The 21922-nt window shown below is 36.0% G+C and overlaps 1 protein-coding gene across 1 annotated transcript in view; it reads right to left on the bottom strand.

The window, feature by feature from the left end:
- Positions 1-21922, bottom strand: part of LRP1B (LDL receptor related protein 1B) — a 637314-nt gene that overhangs the window by 145861 nt on the left and 469531 nt on the right. The window contains exons 31-37 of the mRNA XM_030454074.1: positions 19087-19261; positions 18635-18729; positions 14958-15107; positions 4534-4674; positions 2063-2188; positions 828-959; positions 130-264 (exon numbers count right to left, since the gene is read on the bottom strand). Coding sequence (XP_030309934.1) covers positions 130-264; positions 828-959; positions 2063-2188; positions 4534-4674; positions 14958-15107; positions 18635-18729; positions 19087-19261 — 954 coding nt within the window. The remainder of the gene's footprint in view (positions 1-129; positions 265-827; positions 960-2062; positions 2189-4533; positions 4675-14957; positions 15108-18634; positions 18730-19086; positions 19262-21922) is intronic.

Below are 21922 nucleotides of genomic sequence, written 5' to 3'. Positions count from 1 at the left end.
TTAAAAAAAAAAAATATCTAGACATTTGGAGTATGAGAAATTAGAGCTGAAAGCAAACCAAGTTATTTAGTCTTGAGCTGAAGATGCATGAGGGTACTGTCAGAAACCCTGAAGCAGGTAAACACCTACCTGCTATCCAGTCCACTGCAATGCCTTCAACTCTTCCCAAACCATTTGTAATAATGTCTTCTTTCCACGTTTGGTCTCGTTTAGATCTGCTAATTTTGTTGAAACCCATGTCTGTCCAATAGATTGTATCATTTCCTATAATATACATGGCAATGATTCTTGGGTTAATTCAGTTACTTCTGTCTAAATATCTACATCAGTAACTGTAAAGCTGCCAAATATGACTTTATTGATATGTCTCAAAGCAAACAGAGGAACAATATCAAAACCATCATATTTAAATCCTCATTATAATTGTATAAGCCTGCTTTATTTTCCCAATTACTCTGAAAAATAAGAGCGGTGAAAACTGCCTTCAGCATCTGGTGTCTGAAGTCAGTTCTGGCTTCAGACAGGTGGAAAGAGGACCTATACTCCATTTGGAGTCTTCAGTATCTATTTATCTGTTCTATTGCTGGAATCTGAGGAGAAGAGAATTACTACCTGGAAATGACAGCTGCCCCAAAATGGGTAACAACTCTCTGCAACTTTATGCAGCTTCTACAAGGATTTTGCTAAGTGGTGAGTATTAGTAACCATGGCCTCACATTGACTCCTACAGTCCACAGGCCTAGAAGGTTTGAAAACTGAGGGTTTATTCCATTTATAGGAATATTGTACATTTACTGAACATACAATAAACAATACATAACAATTACCTGCATGGAAGTCTATGCCCACAGCAAATGAAGTTCCAGATACAGGCATTAAAGCATCCATTTTATCATTTGGATCAAGAGGAATTCCTCTAATTCCTTCATGAACAGAATACATAAGAAATGATTCAATACCTAAAGTAAAAATGAAAGAGTCAATGAGAGGAAAGTTGAGACTTGCTTATTATAAAAAGACTCAAGAAATTTATAGGCTCTGGACAGTTTTCCAAATATCATAGAATCATAGAACTGGCTGGGTTGGAAGGGACCTCAGAGATCATCAAGTCCAACCCTTGAACCACCGTTGCAGTTCCCAGCCCATGGCACTGAGTGCCACATCCAGTCTCTTTTTAAATATCTCCAGGGACGGAGAATCCACTACTTCCCTGGGCAGCCCATTCCAATGTCTGATCACCCTCTCCAGAAAGAAATTCTTTCTAATCTCCAACCTAAACCTCCCCTGGCACAACTTGAGACCCTGCCCTCTTGTCTTGCTGAGAGTTGCCTGGGAAAAGAGACCAACCCCCCCCTGGCTCCAACCTCCTTTCAGGGAGTTGTAGAGAGTGATGAGGTCTCCCCTGAGCCTCCTCTTCTCCAGGCTGAACACTCCCAGCTCCCTCAGCCTCTCCTCATAGGGTCTGTGCTCGAGTCCCTTCACCAGCCTGGTTGCCCTCCTTTGGACCCGCTCCAGGACCTCGATATCCTTCCTGAACTGAGGGGCACAGTACTGGACACAGGACTCGAGGTGTGGCCTCACCAGGGCTGAGTACAGGGGCAGAATCACTTCCTTGGACCTGCTGGTGACGCTGTTCCTGATACAGGCCAGGATGCCATTGGCCTTCTTGGCCACCTGGGTACACTCCTGGCCCATGTTCAGCTTCCTGTCAATCCAGACTCCCAGGTCCCTTTCTGCCTGGCTGCTCTCAGCCACTCCGTCCCCAGCCTGGAGCTCCCCATGGGCTTCTTGTGGCCAAAGTGCAGGACCTGGCACTTGGCCTTGTTGAACCTCATCCTGTTGGAATCAGCCCAGCTCTCTAGTCTGTCCAGGTCCCTCTGCAGAGCCCTCCTGCCTTCCAGCTGATCCACACTTCCCCCCAGCTTAGTGTCGTAATGCTCTCTAGTTATCCAGAATGATATCCAGACCTTCATCTCTTTGAAAAAACATCCATGAATTGTTATGATGCACTTATAATTAAGTTATAAATGTATTCTTGTGAAGAGCAGGGAAACCATTTCACCTTTGCATGCCATGCGGTTTTTTTGCAGGTTGTAGCCAACTGTACACACACAGGTCCTGGTGGTTTCTGATGTTGGCAAACAAAGCTGGGAGCATCCACCATTATTTAACTGACAGGAATTGCTGCCTGTAACATGATGGCAGAGGAGACAAGAGGAAACAGAGTTTGAACAGTGCAATCCCAACTAAAAATCAATGTTGGCATCAATTTATTAATAATTCCAAACCCAAATTTTTGAAAAATTGAGATATGGAGAAAATATTTCAGGCTTTGCTACTATTCATATACTCTTCCATGCTTCACTCTTACAACATTTTATCTGCACACTCAGAATAGCAGGTTTTCTCCTCAGAATATTTTTATAATAGCTCCCATCTCCAAGAAACAGTCTGCCTATTTTGAAGTAAAAGTACATGATAAAACAGAAATACTACATTGTTTGTGAACAGCAATACTGAAATCTCACTGACATTAATTGACTGTATCTTACTGTAGAGCATGAGTACATCATTGAGCATATGTTATTAATTAATCAAATGTGAAATTAATTTCATCTCTTTGTGAACTTTTAAAAACATGTTCAAGATCACACTCCAATGTGATCTCACAAATCCACACTTCTACTTCTTACTTGAAACAATATTTACTTTTAAGTATGTCCTGGTTTGGGCCAGGATAAAGGTGATTTTCTGTCTTGTACTTTTGCTTTTAGCTAAGTCTCTTTAAGTAGTTGCACTTGCTGAAATTAACAGCAAGTTAACAGTGTGTGCTTCTAGGACTGATAACACTTGATGTTTATAGTTACTGCTTGAGACTGGTATGCAGAGCCAAGGACACTGCTCAGCTCTGAGGAAAACATTTTACCATCCAGGAGGATAAAGAGGTCCCACCTGAGCCCTCCTTTGGGGAGGAACAGAGAAGATAGATGCCAGAATTGACCAAATAGAGTATTCCATCCCATACACCTCATACTCAGTATAAATTTGAGGGATCACGAGGGCCAAGCCAGACTTCTGGATTTCCAGATTTCCTGCTTCCCTTCCTTCACCCGGCATCCTGGAAGGATCCTGTCCGTTCATCTGCCTGTGGTCCTGATCCGTGCCAGCCCATATCTGTGTGTTCCTGCCTCCAGTTCTCGACTGCTGCCGACTCCAGGAGTCCAGCCTGGACTTTCCCAGGGCTGCCCTACAGCCTCGGTGGTGACGTGAGAGTTATTGGGGGAAAGGAGGGAGGAATGTGGTTTCCATTTTCCTGTATATTTGTATATATTTGGTAATTTTTCCTATTTATCATTACTGTTTCATTAAAGTTGTGTAGTTTAGTTTCCAACCCATCAGTCTCTCTCCCTTATTCTCTCTCCTTTCTTTATCAAGGAGGAGAGAGACATTAATAGAGAGCGTCTGTTGTCTGGTTTAATCACCGGATCAGTGTTAAACCGTGACAAAGTAATAGGTGAAGACTTTTAAATAAGATTTATATAACATACATTGCTCAGTTAAAATACAGATCAGCAAGGTGACATTTCACTCCACAAGGTTCAGCAGTACAGACAGAACTGCTCCTTTACTTGATCTCTGAATAGTAGAAGGGGTCTGTTAATGCCCCAGACACCAGATATTATTAAATTTTGGGCACTCATGAGGTGTTTTCTAGATTAGGTAAAATGGCAAATATTCCCAGAAGTGCTTGATATGGAACTGAATTATTCTGCTCAGTACATAGACTACTGTCCATCTGATATCAGACAGCTTAGCTCCATCCTCTGCTCTTTTGGAAGCATCTGCACAAAATGAAGTTTTTTTGTTTCATGTAGATCCCATCCCTCGTCACTCAGAGTGCAATCACCAATACTTTGAAAGTAGCTGGAATCAGAAGTAAACTGTTTCTAAAGAATCTCACAAATGATTTCATTTCTGACCTCCAAATTCATAAAACTGTTTGTGACCCCAAATAACACTTTTTTGTATTATCTTAGCTCTGACTTTGCCAACTAAGTTTTGGCAGTATTAGCAAAATTCCCCCATTTTTCTGCTACCTCACTTTTGATTTATAATACTGTCCCTTCTGTCAATTTAGATGAATTAAGCTGTCTTACATATGATGAAGAATGTTAATGAATTCTCTCATAATATTTCAATTACTTAAATTTTTGATAGTTTGAGATAGGGCTTATGCACTGATTTTTTTTCCTTTAACTAAAAATTAAGCTTAGATTCTCTAAAAGAAATTGAAGCTTCATTATTGAGTTACTTGAGAAAACATCTGTAAATTCAAATATATCAGGTAGATATTCTATATCAATTATCCTATTATATTCAATAATTAATGCAATAATGAACTAGTTTATGGTATTCTGTTACTGAATTAAAATGAAATACATATTTTGTTCCAGTCAAGTTTGGAGAACAAGAGGTACAATGCAGTCTGAAAGTTGGTAAAACATGCTTAAAATATAGCATAATATAGCATACCTTCCTGGGCTGCTTTATCATAGACTTTCATATGTACAACACCTGAAGTTTTGTTCCTCAGGACAGTGGGGTTTCTTCCATCTTTTTTGTTACAGGTACCAATCTGAGCCAGATTCTGGTCTGCCCACCAAAGCTTTTTATCTGCAAAATTATCAAGTTTTACAAATTAAAATGACTGCTATAAAATTATATCTGGATTTATAATTATAAAAAAAAAAAATTATAATCTGGATTTATAAATTTACTTCCTTTTTTCTAGGTGAAAACCCAACTGACAGGCTTTCACACATTTTAAGTGGGAAAAATTGAATTATTCCCATTTCATAACAAAGTTACAAAACCTTATTCACAGATCATATACTGCTACAACACAATTCTCCAATTTTGTTATATCCATCTGTTACGTAGGTAGAGATGACAAGAGCTTTGGTTTCAGGTTTTCATTACCTGACTTGAGTGTTAATAAATATGACAATTAACATGAAAAAAAATTAAGTATCTTGTTACTGTCCTAAAGACATTACAGAAATTACCAACTTAGATTGATAGCAACTTTTTCATCATGATTTCCAGAGGATTTTAATAAAACAGAAAATGAGACATGCTATGCACATACTAGGATAAAACTTCAAATTACCCTCCTCAATCCATATGTGAAGAATATTGACCATTAGGATGGTTTCTCACTTGATGCACAATTGCAGTACATGCAACAGATTTTACAAGGTTTGGCTTTCAAATGACTTCAGTCATTAAGATTTCATTTAAATTCAGACAGGACTCCGAGTTACGTAAGGATAGGAGTATTAGGTTTGATCACATTACTCCAACCATATTGGTTACTATAGAACATAAATTTTCATTTAAAAAGAAATTAAGATACTAAGGCCTATAGTAAAGAAAATCTCAAAAAATTAAACAACAGTTTATAATGACAAGCAATTCAACAGAAATTTCAAGAAACTGAGTTATACATGTAAATGTTTTCTACTTCATTTCACTTACATCACTTCAGGAAAATGTTATGTTTGAAGCCCTATTAACATAATTAAAATATCAACATTTGAGATGGCTTTCATTTTGTTCAGGAATACACAATCAGTGTTAACAATCTGTCATTTTGAAGCTTTGACTCATTATCTGCTGAAATTAATGAAAAAACCTCTTTAGTTGAAGAGCTTGCTAGTTTTTTATTCATCTAAGGAAAGTGAGTAAGATGCCTCAGTGTTGATAGTTTATAATTTCTTTATGTTAATAATCTTTAGTACTTTTCCTTAAACCAGTACTGGATTGGTATCCCCACTAATTTTTTTTCATATTTCATGTTTCATGCCATCACTTGATATTGCACTAATGGGGTATAACCAACCCCAAGGCAAAAAGCAAAAAAACCAAAACAAAACAAAAGGACAACCTATCAGGCAACACAGCAGGAAGAAACAATACAAAGAAAAAGAAAACAATATTAAATATACTTCTGGAAAACTTCACAGCAACTGTCATAGAAAGTTTTTATTCACTATTGCTAAGACTTGGAAGACAGAATAGGCTAAACCAGGAGAATCCTAGGCGTGTTTCAGTGGCTTGGCATTTCTCTGTACTCCTATGCATATAAAAGGTCACTGTTAGCTTTTATTGTAGCTCTGAAGGATGACATCAAGATCATAGACCTGCTCTCTACAACATCTGCAAGAATATCAGTGCAGAGGCTGGGGTGAGGACAGGAAGCTCTGTGGTGCTGCTCCCCAGAATGGCCATACAGGCAAGCCCCATCAGCTGGGTGCCCAAGGGCTGCTCCATAACACATCTGGGAACATCACACCTTAAGAACCAGGGTAGTGGCATCAGCCATGCCAGGCTTGCTATGTGCTGAGAGAGAAAAAGCCCCAACACCTTTAATTTTCACAGATGAAGGCACCAGCACTACACACTCTATGCTCTAAGTAGTTTAATGCAAACATATCCTATAGAAATATTTCCCATGAGGCACACGGTGACAAGAATGAAACTGCAAAAGTGTATTTCTGAAAGGCAAACTTCTGTCAGATCTGAGAGAATAAGAACCATGGCAAGGATGCTTACTGTCTCATTATTCTTCTCAGGGTCTAATTTTAAGACTAATTAAGACTTCTAATTTTTAAGAACTTCAACTTGCTTCCAAAACAAGAACTCAGCTGACTCAGAGCAACTGAATGTTTACAGTGAAGTGCTCCTTACCTAACCAATGCCAAGTCCTTCAGCTGTTTCCCTGATAACATAATCTTTTCTTTTTTATCATAATTAATTTCAGCCAGCTTGTTCCCATCAATCTCAATGGTTTCTGGAAGCAAAGCAAACCATTCCTTTCCTGTCTGGATGAGACTGAAACACAGAGCATACCGAACACACAGAAAACACTTAGGCAGTGCTAACTCTTCATCCCATCCTTCAGACATTGCACAAAATCATTATTTCAGTGAAGAACTTCCTAGTGTCTCTAGTTATAGACAAGCAAACCCAAAAGCAATGCACTGCCAACTATTTCTAGAGAGTAGAACGGGATCAACAGCATCCTCTATTCTACTTTTCACAGCAGAGGCACAAATACTTCTGCTAGTTTTTGGTAAGTATTTAAAACCTTCAGAAAACCCAATGCAGAGAGCTAAACACAACCTCTGTCAAGATACAGATTGTTTTTCTGAAGCAAACCCAAGGACACACATTTGCCACACTTCCCTGGTGAACTCAAAAGCCACCCTGTACCAAAGCTGGGCTGGCTGAGCCCCAGTAAACTGAAAACCAGCAGAATTTATGGTTGGCTGCTTGAATCCTTTCCATTTGCTGGCAGCCAAATGGCCACACAGCCCACGTGCTGGCCAGTGCATCACTTCAGATGCAGCTCCAGAGTGGCAACAGCTTGGGCTTTGTTTTGACACAGAGAAGATGGGGAAGGGATTGGAGAAAAATAAGGAAAATTAAGGAAAATGCGAGGAAAACAGTAAAATGTGGAGTTGGGAAGAGGGAAAAGGTCTGCAAGCGCTTGCAGCATAAACTGTTGTGCAGAAAAGCAGGAGAGTCCCTGGGGTGAGGGGTTTTAGGTTGAAAGATTGTGGGTATAGCACTGGAGGTGTTATGGGGAGAAGGTTAGAGACAAGTTGAAAGTCCTGTGTAACTAAGATATGTAGACATGAAAAGAGTCTTCACCAGTTCCACTTTTACTGCAACAGCTGCTGATTTGAGGCTACTTCCATCCAAAAAAGCCTGAAGCAAAATAGCTTCCTACACATGGAAATTCTACTGGCTTGATTCTAGGGAAGAAATTTGCAAACAAAATTGCTTATAATGCTAAGACCTATGCTTCATTGAGCAAAAAAAAATACAATCTATAAATAAGAAATTAAAAAAAAAAAAGAAAAAAGCAAAAAGAAATAAGCAAAAAAAGCAAAAAAGAAATAAGAAAAAAAAAAGCAAAAAGAAATAAGGAAAAAAAAGCAAAAAAGAAATAAGGAAAAAAAAGAAAAAAGCAAAAGAACAAAGTAGGGTGTACCACCCAGTGTTTCAGAATATGATTTTAAACAGCTTGGACATCAAACTGAAATTTGTGTGACCAAATGAACAAACACAGAAATGAAATGACACAGAACCACAGCAAAATAAAATGTAGGCCTTTCTTTCTAGAAAATCTCAGTAAAGAAACAAAGTTTCACCTCACTTATATTCTCTCAGTTAATGGTATATAATTAGATGGAAGCAACTTCATCTGCTCTCAGCCTTGTGGTAAAAGAACTATTTTAAACAAACTGACCTGGGTACCATTTTCATAACATACTATCTCAGGCTTAGATTTGACTAATAATCTCAAGTACATGTTTTGTGTGAATGGTAAATTGAACCAGGTAAAGGAAAACAACTGAAAAAGAAAAAAAAATATACTAGTAATTCAAATTCAACTTAATCTTCAGTTTGTCATGTGCATTTGTGAACTGGAGCAATGTAAACAGCTGGGTAAGAACAGAACCATGTGCTTAGGTTACTACTGCTTTGCAGTCAGTCAACATTTCATTCATGACTACTTTTAAAGTATTAATTGGTGTGAAATATCATCTCCCAGCAATGTTCTACACGAAGAAAAAAAGTATTACCACTTCCTTCTTTACGTCCAGATAGTTATGTATCTTTTAAACATCTTAAATGAAATAATTAAATGGGGTAAGTGTGAATAATTCAACAGAATCAGGTTTTTTTATCCCAGATAGAAAAAGTTTTTACTGTAGATGTACCCAAAGTAAAAGCATAGGTTGAAAAAAAAAACCCAAAACCTTTTAAACTTCAGGAACACTGCCTTTCCAACAAATATGGGGTATTAACTCTACTTCCATGTATTTTATTTTCAGTTTAATGAATTGTTGCCTGTGCTGCAGTTTTGATATTTAAAAAAAGCTCATTTGTAGAGCCACATGGGTTAAGTTTTCCATAACAAAACCTGCACACCTGAAAAATAATTTCCATTGCAGTAACTGTAAAAAGTTATTGGACAAAAGAAAAAGAGGTCTGGAACGATAAAGGGGAAAAAAGCATTTAATGAGCAGTCTTCACAGGTAGATGATGAGGCAGCAATCTGTAGAATGAAAATATTCTGACTGCAAGACACAAACGAAACTCTCCAGTGAAACCTGAGTAAAATTTAAAAGAATCTAACCTAGGAAGCCAAAGGTTCTAGAAGTGACTGAGTGAGGAGATCATCCTGTGACATCCATCTCTTAAATTAATAGCAGCTTGCAGGTGGTGATTCTTTTATTGGACAGTCCTTAGACAGAGAAATTCTTATGCTCAATTTTGATGGCATAAATTATAAGAAAGAGAGAGATGTGAGCTAAGAATATAAAAGTGACTGTGTATAATCCATAAAGGAAATGGAAATTTAACTTTTTTTTTTTTTCCCCTGTGAAATTATGAGTCACAGTAATGAATTACATATCCTAAAGGCTTTTTAAGTGAAATTATTGTATTTGAAGAAGTTACTTCAGTTTTTAAACTCGCTGTTAGAACATGAATCAGAATGGCCAATAAATAATTTTGGTAATGGCTGCTGTCTTGTTTGTAGTACTCCAGAACTTTCTGTTTTACGTCTCCAAATCCATCAGTAAGATATTTTTTACCAGAAGGAAATAAAGGGGTTTTGGTGTTTTGCATCATTTACTTCAAATAAGTGATCCAATTCTTTCAGGCATTTCCTTAGTAGTCAGGTATATTACAAAAAAAAAAAAAAAAAAAAACAAAACCAAGAACAAAAAAACCAAAACAAAGGAAAAACCAAAAAACCTAGCCCAAACAAAACAAAACTAACCCCAACAAAAAGAATCAAACACAAAAGAAATCCAAAAAAGAAACAAATTTTGAAGTCCAATATTTTGAGCTCAGAACCCATGAACTGGTCACAGCTCATAGCATCACAGAATGGTTTGGGTTGAGAGGGACCTTAAGAACATCAAGATCTGGCCATTTATGCCCTAAGAACATAGGTTTTAATTGTTTAGAAGCTGCTTGGTGGCCAATATACACTCAAAGTAAAAAACCTCCAATGTTATACAGCTATTTTTTTAACATAATTCAAAGCAGAACTTCAGATTATTTATCTCTGTGTTAATATATTCTCAGTAGTTAACTATCTGTTATTTCCAATATTAGGATAAATTGATCTCTTTCTATATTATGCTAGTTGATTTCATAAAACCACTTAACTTTAGCATTTATACAACTTGCTTTCACAAACTAGAGAAGAAAGTTGAAACCTTTTAAATATCAACCTGAAGTTAAATGATTTGTTTGCTTGATTATGCTAACAGTGTTGTTCAGTTGCTAATTACAGTCTTGTTGGTGAAACTGGGTTATAATATACATTAAAATTGTTGCATTTATCCATTTTGCTGGGTAATTAGCATTAAGTGCAGCAACATGTTGGGAAACAGCAATTTCAAATGCCAAAAATGCTACACTAGCATTGTGGACAGTCCTTTGGAGATTTTAAACAGTTCTCTGAATGCAAATTTTGATGGGTCATTAGTTTTCATTAATGGTAGTTGGAGTATTTATGGAAGACAACTATGTACTGTACTTAGAACTGGGCAAATTGCCTAGATATATTTCATATATTAATGCTAATGTAATGAATGGTGTTATGGCAATTAGGAGACTGATGACTTGGAAAATTAAGGTGTGTGTGTGTGTGTGTGTGTGTGTGTATTTGAAGTTTCCTGATCTAAGCAGCCCCTTTCACTTTGCAATTTCATCCAGCAAAGTCACAGCTCCCACCATCTGTGTCCCTAGAAATGCATTCTGGTGTTATTTATTTAAACTTTATCTAGGATAAAACAAAAATATCAAATAACTAATATATCATTTACCCACAGGATGAAAGTAAATGGCAGCATGAATTTATTTTTGGAACCCATGTCTTCTGTCTAAGATGAAAAACTGCAATTGCTACTGTCTGGTTCAATTGTTTGATAATATACCTTGATGAGTGTATTATATACTGATTGTGTTCAAAAGACATTGCTCTAATATCTGCACTCCCATTGAAAAGCTATTATATATGTCTGATTTGGTTGTAGTGCTGGTTTTTGTTGGGTTTTTTTACATGAATTTCAAAAGACATAGCACTTATACGAAGAATCATAGCCTACATGAAATTACCCTACTTAATACTGCTAAACAATAGTTAGAAAAAGGCTACTACTACCTTAGCATCATGGAATATTTCCTTTGAAGTTTCTAGCAAAAGTATTTAAAAAAAAACAAAACCACAACAATGCCCAACAAATTATAACCTCATTATACAATCCCCATCATATTCCTATTTTGTAATGAAAAGAGCTGAATTCTGTGCTTGTGGCTAAGCTGCATTTCTGTGAGGACCTGATACAAAATCCAATCCAATTCCTTCACCAAAACTGCTGACAGAAGCCTTCAGTAACTTCTTCTTCTCAGCAACAAACTTCAGAGTGACAAATCAATAGTTTTCTAGCAATGCTCAGTTTATGGTTCAGAGCCAGGATAAACCTGAGAGCATTTTGGCAACAACTTGCTAACATTCTTTTTTCATGTTTTATGATACATCCCAACTAATACTTGTAATAATAGGAAAATGTTAAGCAGAACCTGTAAAGAACTAAATAAGAGGAAATAACTGAAACAGTAGTTTTATAATAGCTGTTATTAACTGCAACACTAAAATAGAGGGATTGAGAGCAATGAAGTACAATGAGGAGACTGAAAAGAAATACTAAAGATGAGGGGTGTTCATCATTTTCTGGTGAAGCTCTGATCTATGCCAGAGCTATATTAAAAAGCAAAATAAAGCTTTGCTGACTTAGCCAGCGCAGACAACCATGGAGTCTCCAACTGCTTCTAATTCCTTTTCAGATTTTGAAATTAAAGATCAAGACAACACAGAGAGACCAGAACAGCACAGAGATGACCAAAGCAGGAAAGAATTCATCCTTGGACCACCCAAGATCTCATCCTTGGTACTTCTGGCAAAGAGTCTGATGACTGGAAAAGAAGCTAGTAAGTAGGTGCTTCACAAACTAAAAAAAATCATGGGAAGCAAGAGGGACTGAGAGCATACATGAGACCACTGAGAAGTTATTAGGATTTCTGCAGCTTTTCTGAAAATCATTTCTCCCACAGTGAGATCATTTCTCCCCACCCGTAGGCAAGGGAGAAGGGGCATGGTGAGCAGGGCTATTTCACATCACTCTGTCCCCTCAATCCACTGAGGTTCCTTCCACTCTTTCTATTTTAGCTCTCCAGATCAATAAAGCTTCTGATAATCACCAACAACTGACCAATATGTGACCTGGTGGGGCTGCTGTACAAAGGGAGGCTCAAAATGCTCAACCCCATTCTCTCTTTCCAGTGGAAATGTAACCTAGCAATATGACATGATCATATACGTAAAGAAACAAAAAAATACAAGCTGTCCAAAGCACTGCTTTTACCTGAGAAGACAAGAAATTCAAAGGACAGAAAATGTCAAAAGACAGCAGAAGTCCACAGAGCTTTGTAGCATTGAGTGGACCCTAAAACACCACAAAACAAAGTCAAGACTTTGGGCACACATCACCTGTTTGTTTTCTTTTCAGTCACTGATGAATCCAAAGAGCAAAAAAAAGTTAGATTAATATTCACACAGAGATGGAACATTCCATCTCATGTTGGGTTTTATGTGCTTAGTGTGTTTTTAGATAAAAGCAGTCATGAGAGTTCATGAAACGGACCAAAAATGATGCCAAAAAAGGTGTAAGAACTGCAATTCACTCACTGAAGATGTCTGTTAAACGTGTGGGCAAACAGATCAACAGAGATACTAGACTTTCACACCCTTGTGTATTAAATATCACAGAATAATGTATTCATTATCTGTTTGCATATTATTAATTATATATTATTAATATGCATTAATATTTTATTATCTATATGTAATATTAATTTATCAGTGAGATCTCTTGCTTTGCATTGCAGTGGATTTTCTGTTCTGATCCATTTTTCAAGCATGAAAACTGATTATTAGAAGCTGATATAAGCACTTCAGGAAAATAGGTGGCATTTCTGTTGCTACAAAATGTTCCACAATATAAAGCCATACAGGAGAAATAGATATAGAAACTTCTAATGTATTTCAACCAGCACATATAGTACAGCTTATAAAACTATTTCTTTGTACTTTCCTCTAACAGATTTATATATAAAATGATACTAAATATCCTATTGCAGTTTATCACAATTATAGCCTCAAAACAGACAAAGCCTAAAAAGAAAATCAGGAAAATCCAAACTCATTATTAATGAGTTTTGTTTAACCAATTTTGAGCAGGAAGATTTGTCATCATCCATAAAAAGTCCCCTCTCAAACTAGGAAAATTATATGTATACATCTATGTATGTATATATATATATATATTTAAAAACTGCTTTCTCACATCTCCACACCTGCAGAATTTCCACTTCTTTCATGCAAACAAGCACGGACCATTCTTCTTTAAATGAGAGCAATAAACTCTATTCTATATTCCAGATGGATCAGCACTGTTGGAGCTCCTCTGAATTACAGATGCAGACTTACATGACAGTGTGAACAAATATTCTTTACATCTCCTATTAAAGACTACCAAAGCTCCCTAAAATAGAGGTGATCTATTCATTCTATTTCTAGTCACAACCAAACAAACAACAGACACTTTTTCTATATGTACATTCATGACTCCTCCTGACACAAAACTTGCTTTTGTTTATGAATGCAGATTTAAAAGCTTTCTCTACACAACACATTTTGACAGCATTTAGAGTGCATTCCTGCCCAGATTTATACATCATATTTTTAGCTATTACTGTTTCAAAAGATGATTTCTTCTCACCATATGCATTGACTCCATGCATGGAGTTCATTTGGAGTAACTTTCACAAGCTCATCAAGTATTTGTACATTATACAATGAATTAGCCAAATAAAATACCTTCTAAAAATATTCTGGCAAGTAATGAGTCAACTATCCCAACAAAAGTCTACCTATCAACTGATTTTTTTTTTTTTTGAACATCCACAATTTCTAATTTAACCAAATCAGAGGTGAGAATTTGAAGGAAATGTGGAAAGCTCAAGTATTATCTCTAGAATAGAATAAAAAAATAGCTCTGAGCCAGACTGGAATTTTTTAACACACTCCATTCTAGTTCCAAGCAAGTGGCAAGAGATGGAGGTGATAATGGGAACATTCATTTGAAGCAATCTCCTCATAACAGTCAGCAGTCCACAACTTAAAGACTTGTATTTTTTTGAGGAATTTTTCTTTATGTTGCTGCTCTTCCAATTTTTTAAAAAAACTTAGATGTTTAGAATATTTAAAAACATCTAAATGCAGAGGATAAGAAACAGAACTTTGTTTCTACAGCCACTTGAAAACACAGAGTATTAGCACATGTCTGAAAATCCAAATCATCAGTTTATACAAACCACCAATCATCAGTTCATAACCCAAAATCTTCACAAAGTGCAACCAATCCAGCAAACTATTCTGAACCAAGATATTAGGAAGTAGTGAGCAGCAGAAGAAAGAAGTCATAGATAATTCTCTCTAATAAAGAGCATAACACACCTCTTCCCAGTAGGATTTACAACTATAACTATACTACCTATAGTAAATATAAGCCCTCAGTCTGTTACTTTCATCCTCTGTATATTTATGCAAGACTATATTTAGAAATGTTTACATCTCATACACACTGTGAAGTGTCTGTTCAATGAAATATGTTTTCCACAGTCTCTCTAGCCAATGAGTTTTATGTATTATTTACACAAATACAATAGTTTCTCCAAGCCTCCGATATTTCATTAGTTTTTAAATGATTGGAAGCTAATAAATAAGTTATTACCACTGGACTTACCCATAATGGTTAAAGCTGTGGCTTTTGTCAAGTCTTCTTTCATTGATTCTATTATTTCCAGATTGCCACCATCCAAGTTGCATCTGTTTATGGTTCCATTTCCTGAACTGATCCAGTAAAGTTTGTTCTCCACATAATCTATCGATAAACCTGGAATTAATGCATACAGCTTTAACTTTGGCTTGAGTAGAAAGTGCATTGTGTAATCTCTTTTTAGAATAAAAGTCTATTTAAGAAATCTGCACATGATTATGTTGTCTATCTATTAATCCACTCAGATTTTATATGAAAAAAAACCAAAACCAACAACAAAAAAATGAAACAGAGAAAACAAAAATTGGTCATTTAGAGGGAAAAAAAAATATTACACTTTAAAAAGGATTTCTGCTTTTTATTTCTCTCAGTGACTTAAAGAAAAAGGAACATTATCTGGCAGTGAACACTTAGTTGAATGAACTGGGGTCCTAAGAGAGGTCATTAAGTACTAGTAAATGCAAACCAGAAGCCATCATTTATCTTCTAAATTTATGAATACATAAAGACTTAGAAAAACAAGCTATTTTGTGATTCAGAACTATAAAAAGTCTTTTCTCTCCCTTTTCCATGCAGAGCAGCTCTGTGCTTAGAATGCTGGAACACCAAAGCCTAATACTAGTTCTCAATAAGTTCAGAGAACTAAATTTAATTTCACTTCATAGTGAAGTGACTTCATCATCACTTCTTTGGAATTAGAAGCAGGAGAACTGTAGAATTAAAAATACTTGTGAAATAAATTACTAAACAAAGAAGGCATTTATACTTTCTGGAAGCAAGAGCAAAGAACTGAGAGATATTGTATTTCAGAGTTCTATAATCCTTTAAAAATGTTCAAGTATTTGTAGCAGGAGATTTTACACACTGAAACTCTCTTGGCATGGTGACAATACAATGCCATAATAATTTGCTTTGGTACAAGACTCTTCCCAGAACTCATGTGAGGTATCCAGCAGCAAATTGCCAAAAAATACTGTATTTCACTCCATAGGTCACCCTCTTGATATTGTACAGCACTTCCAGCCTGTAAATTGCTTCTCTGTGGAAACTCAGATCTATTTTCAAAATCCTGGAAGGAGAAAGCAGTGCATGTGCTGTAATACTTACAGCTGGCATCAGGCCACTGCTTCTTAACACACATTTGACATGGTTTGCCAAAAGGTGTTTGTCTGCTTTCTAAGCTTTTCAAAAGCAGCTTTCCAGTCCTTTGTAGTTACTGATATTTCCCCCACCCCAAGGGTATCACTCAGAAGAAAAAAAACTTCCAAGCTGGAGAGAGGAGCAGGACAGTGACCAGTGACCGCTTGCAGCATCTCTCTGCCCATGTGTCTCTGTCTCTCTACAAGCACTGCTCAAAGAGAAAAGTTGGTACCACCTCAGAGACAAACCAGTACCCCTCCCAGTACATCCAGGCCAAGGGAAGGAAGATTTCCTGGAAATCCAGATGAACTTTGCTACAGGTTAACAAAGGAAAACCAGGCAGTATTTTAGTATAATGGTTTGCTTCCTCAGAGATGGATGGGATTTGATGCTCCCTGTAACTCCTGACTGGTCCCAGTCAGCTGCTCACTGATTTCCCCCAGAGAGATCTATTTATGGGGTTGCAGTGAATGGAATCTACACAGCAACTGCAATGTTATCTTCTCAGGTTTTCTACTTCAGATATTAACTGCTGTTCCAATTACACAGCAGCAGCTCACAGAAACAACATTCCTACCTCCTTCTGCCCCAGTCTACCACATTTTTCTTCCTAAAGTATCTTCCTCTTGTGTTATTCCACCAACCTTTGCAAAATTATATAATTTCAACTGAAAGCACAGCATGTCTGCTTTGATTTTTATTTTTTTCAGGAATCATCCAGCTTTTACTAATGAAAATAGGACTTACTAGCCATGTACATTCTAGTGTGGGTGACTTGCTTACATCTTAACATCCCAGCTGCCAAAGTGAACCTGAACATGTGGATTATAGAAAAGAAATATTTATTGACTTGGTAAGCAGCAACCAGATGGCAACCCTGTGTGCCCACTGGCAGGAAAGCACTGGTCAGCACCTAAAGGAAAGGCAGAACTCATCCATTGAAGACAAAGCATCCAACTCTGAAAGCTTCAATGAGCCCCAAAGCATCAGCTAGATGGGAACTGGTGGTAATCAACAGGGTGAGCTCTTAGATCTGCTTTTAGTAAGGGGAGAAAAAGGAAAGACACTGAATGAGCTGTGACCTGCTCCAATCTGTATCCTTCATGCACGTGAGCCTTAATGCTACAGCTTATAAACCAAAGCAATCTCCTGCCCCTGCCTCTCACAGGCCATGAAGATGCAAAATAAGACTGCATACCAGGCCTTGGTAGGTTGAGATGTTTACAAAAATTAAGATATCAAGTCAGAGAAACACTTACACAGATGATATCCTCTCCCCCCAAAAAAACCCAAAAAAACCAACCCCCCCTCCCCAGCCCCCTAATATTATGAAAGATATCTTACAAATTAACCCTTAGGAATTAATCCTGAAATATTCAGATGCTACATCACTTATTTCACTTATATCACTTATTTTTGCCAAAAAAATGCATCCAAAACTATTTTTCCAACAAAATGATAAACAAGTAGACACTACTGCTAGTTCTAGGATTTTTTAAAAGAAAATGTTTATCAGCAAAAACTACTGAAGAGTTTCAAATACTCAATGAAAATGCTCAGTGACATATTGAATGGGTTGTTGTTTTGGTAAGATTGTGATGGAATTCCATTCCAAGTGTATTCCACATACTAATTAAAAGAATTTTTGAAGAGCTATTCAACATCCTAAAATAAAATGTATGGCAAGTAGACCTGTACTTGTATATAATGACAAATCACATCCAAAATATCTTCAAACTCTTACATCTATAACTTTATCTGTGTTCTTTCAGCACACTGGAAGATGCTTAAAATAGTCCATCAAAAATATTAAATGTTCTTCTATCAGTTAATTTAAACTGCCTTGGATATTTTCATTTCTAGTGCTTTGTTTTCTAGTGATATCTGCCATTTTCCACTTGCTCTGGATTTCTGACAAAGTATTCTTCTGATTAAATTAGAAGTATTCTTTATGAAGACCATAAAGAGAGACTGTGTTTGATGAATTTGGAAAAGTGCTCCAGTGGATTTAAAAATCTGTCTCTGAGATTCTATTGTGTTTAAAAAACACACAAAAACCAGAAACTAGCATGACTTAGGATGTCACTGTTTTCAGACATATTTTCCGATCTCCTCATTCAAGTTTCCTGAAATATATGAGAATTTATGAAGTACATCACAAAGGTTATTCCAAGTTCCAGTCTTAAAGCCATACAGATAATGAGATCTTGGCTTCCAGTAACAGAAAATCAATTCTGATATTTTAATTTGGAGCATCACTGATGTTCAAGGAGATTATTCTTGATATCACTTCTCATGTATTTATTGTATGTTCTTCTATTTTATTTTTTTTTTTATGAATTCAAATGAAGAACACAAAAGTACCTCAGTGTTTTTCAGGTCTTTATGCCTGTTCTTATCTCTGCATATGAAAAACAGGATGGTATATTTAAATTGCATTTCAAGATAATGTTCATAAAAAATCATTGTCAAACATAAAAGAAACAAGAAAAAAAGGTATTTACCAACGGGATCCTTTTGATTCTGAAAAAGTATTTTGCTGTTGCTGCCATCCATGTTTGCCATGTTAATTGTGTTACCATCTGTCCAGTAGAGCTTGCTGAAGAAGAAAGTGAGCACAGTTATGATGTTGCTTTGGGTCCATAGCATTTTTGTACATCAGTAGTTAAAATATTTTTAAGTTTAAAAGTAGGTAAAACACACAACTAATGATTATATGATTTAAACAGCATTAGGCTTTGGTAGAGAAGGGTACTCAAATTCTCAGCAAAACCTCCAGACACAGCCATTCCCTTCAGGCTTGAACACACTCAAAATCTGAACAAAGAATCTTCTAGCAATAGTTTATTTATGAAACTATAAATAGTTTAATAAATAGTTTATAAATTTAATTAAATAAAATTAAATAAATTTAATAGTTTAAATAGTTTATTTATTAAATCTACAGACATCTTACCCTTTCACTGGGTGAACTGCAAGACATTGAGGTTTATCAATCCCATGTATGATTGAGGTTTTCAAGGAACCATCTAAGTGTGCCACATTAATTTGTGTTTCATCAAATTCAGAGCTAATCCAATATAAATTCCGTGAGATCCAATCCACTGCAAGACCTCTGATACTCTGAATATCTGCAAAAAGTGAGAGCAGTTGTTCTTTTGAATTTCTTGCTGGATATTCTCAGTCTTAGAGAAAGACAAAGAACAAAACCAAACATCCTTCTACAGTTTTTAAATAACATTGTGCAATATTTCAGATGTATTTACGAATTTCTTGCCAAGAACTAATAATAACCATTTTTCTTCTTGGGCCTGCTACACTTGCAATAATGCCATGAGAATTACACAAATAATCTGAGAAATCCTTCACAGTTATTACTTTGAAAATTGGCATAAAACCTATTGTCCAAAAATAATAATCAGATACTGATTTTTTAAAATGTCTTTTTCTAAAGAAAGCATTTATTACTCAGTGAATTATTAACAAGTTCAGTTGGTTTGTTGTGGTTTCTCTATAGAAGTTGATGATGTAGAATGAGTTAGGAAGTTCAATATTCATATTTAATAAAAATACACATTACTCATGACATAAAAGGGAGGCTCATGTTTCTTTAGTTGTGAGTTATACTTTACACACAGAACATTAAGTGCCTTCCTAAAACAGAATTATGCTATAGTTTAAATGCCTTCTTTAGCACCAAGAAGTACAAAGTGTCTGAAATAAAATCCCTAGTCTATAGCAGACTTCTACAGCATGCAAGTAGAAAACAGCCCCAAAACTAAGGAAGTTTTTTGGATTTCTTTCTGAAGACTCCAGTTTACTCCCCCTTTCCTCCTGGAAATTGCAGGGTGTCTGTCAGCCAGTGGGAAGCAGTGAATGAATTGTTCATTTTTCTATACTTGTGCATCCAGCTTTTGCTTTTTCTGTTCAACTGTTGTAATCTCAACCCAGGAATTTTCTCACTTTCACCAAAAGGAGCTGTCTGAGTCTTAGCTGTGGTTACCCCACACCACTGATACAGCTCAGGTATGAGTAAGATATGAGTAAAATGTGATTAATTTGGTATCTGCACAAATGGTTTTTTGTATGTGATAGTCTTCCTTAGCAGAATATTGAGTTTAAAATGTTATATGCCTTAAATGCTGCTCAATATCTAGATGCCAAGATGCTACTCTGCTTTGGCTCATATTGCCCAGGAGCTCTGTAGATGAGGAATTTGATTATAGATCATGGTCTGTACATTATGATTGTTTTGTCAGCTTCAGGTGGTTATTTCCACTGAGAGAAATATTGTCCTTGACAAACAAACAGAGCTGTGGCTTCCATATCCATAAGTTAAGAGTGATGGGGCATGAAGAACTTTGGCAACCCAATAAAGACAAAAAAATACATAGCCCTGACCTATTTTAAACTGATCCCCTGCCTTTTTTAATTTTTTTTTTATTTTTTTGCTAATTTGTTTTGGTTTTGTTTTTTATTTTTGTGGTTGAAGGAGCTAGAAACCAAGCATTTCATACTCTTAAAAAGATTAAAGTATTAATTTAGCATTTTTGTGACACTGACATAAGACTTCAACTGAGAGAATCCCACTAGTATGTGCTTACAAAGCTTCTTATGTTCTTATGAAATGTATAAAAATATAACTGTAAGCAAATGAGATCATTTACACAAAATAAGTAGTTTTTACAATGTTTTGATGTGCCAGAACACTGTAATTTTGCCAATTTTACACACAGTAGGTTACATCTGACACAAAAAAACCCCAAACAACAGAAAATCTCCATCATGGAATCTATTGTATTCTAAAGAATATGGAAGAAAATTGATAAACAAAATCATTCACACATAGTATGTTTCTATACTATGTATATATGTATGTTTCTAAACTTGACAAGTTTTTTTTTTTTTCATTTTCACTATGTATTTTACATAGTAAACAATGTTTTCCTTCTACTACCTGTAAAAAAAAAAACAAAGCAGTAACACCTCAGTGTTTAGACACCTCAGTACATGATGTAAGGAGCTCTAAAGGGCACTCCTAAACTTTCTACTCACTGCTGGTGCTGAAAAACATTTCCAATTGTTAATAAATTTGTCTCCAAGATAACAACAAAAAAATAATGATACTCACACAAACTAAATAATTTCATCCATCTACTTATTCAAGTGGGAATATTGCTATAGTCATCTATTTCCCTAAAATATGCTGATATAGAACAAATTTCTTCCAAAGCAACACCAAGGGCAGAGCTTTCACTATTTTTTGAAGTCCCCAAATAACCAACTGAAGAAGTATTTTCTTTCTTTTTTTTCTTCCTTGTTCTGAATGGCTCCCAGTTCAATCTTGCAGAAGCGAGTTCTTATCTCCTCCTCCTCATTCCCAGTTGGGGAACCAAAGGTTGCAAAATTTGCAAATAATCTCTTTAATCTCCAAATAATCTCTTTCAGACAGTTTTTATTTTCAAGCAGTCAGGTGTTATAACAAAATACAGAAGCATCATGTCCTGCCACCAGAGGAACGGACAGTGATTGGCAACAAACCAACCTCACCACTAGCAAGGACAACAAAAATATCATTTTAATACTGGAGCTACTCTCTGGTTAGAGCAATCAAGTATGGACTTCCCAATGCACTAAGCTTCTGTATTCAATGTAAAGAGCAAAAGTGTTGAGACAATAAAAAAGTTCAATGAAGGGACAAAACTGATGTGATTTTCCATTTGCAGTGATTTTAAGTTTCCTTTTATTGCTGTACGTAACCTACCAATAATGAGAAAAAGCTCAGGAAATTC

The sequence above is a fragment of the Calypte anna genome, chromosome 7 (assembly GCF_003957555.1).
Source record: "Calypte anna isolate BGI_N300 chromosome 7, bCalAnn1_v1.p, whole genome shotgun sequence".
NCBI classification, from domain to species: domain Eukaryota; kingdom Metazoa; phylum Chordata; class Aves; order Apodiformes; family Trochilidae; genus Calypte; species Calypte anna.
The sequence above is the reverse complement of the archived record's forward strand: the minus strand, read 5'-3'. Positions and strand labels throughout refer to the sequence as shown.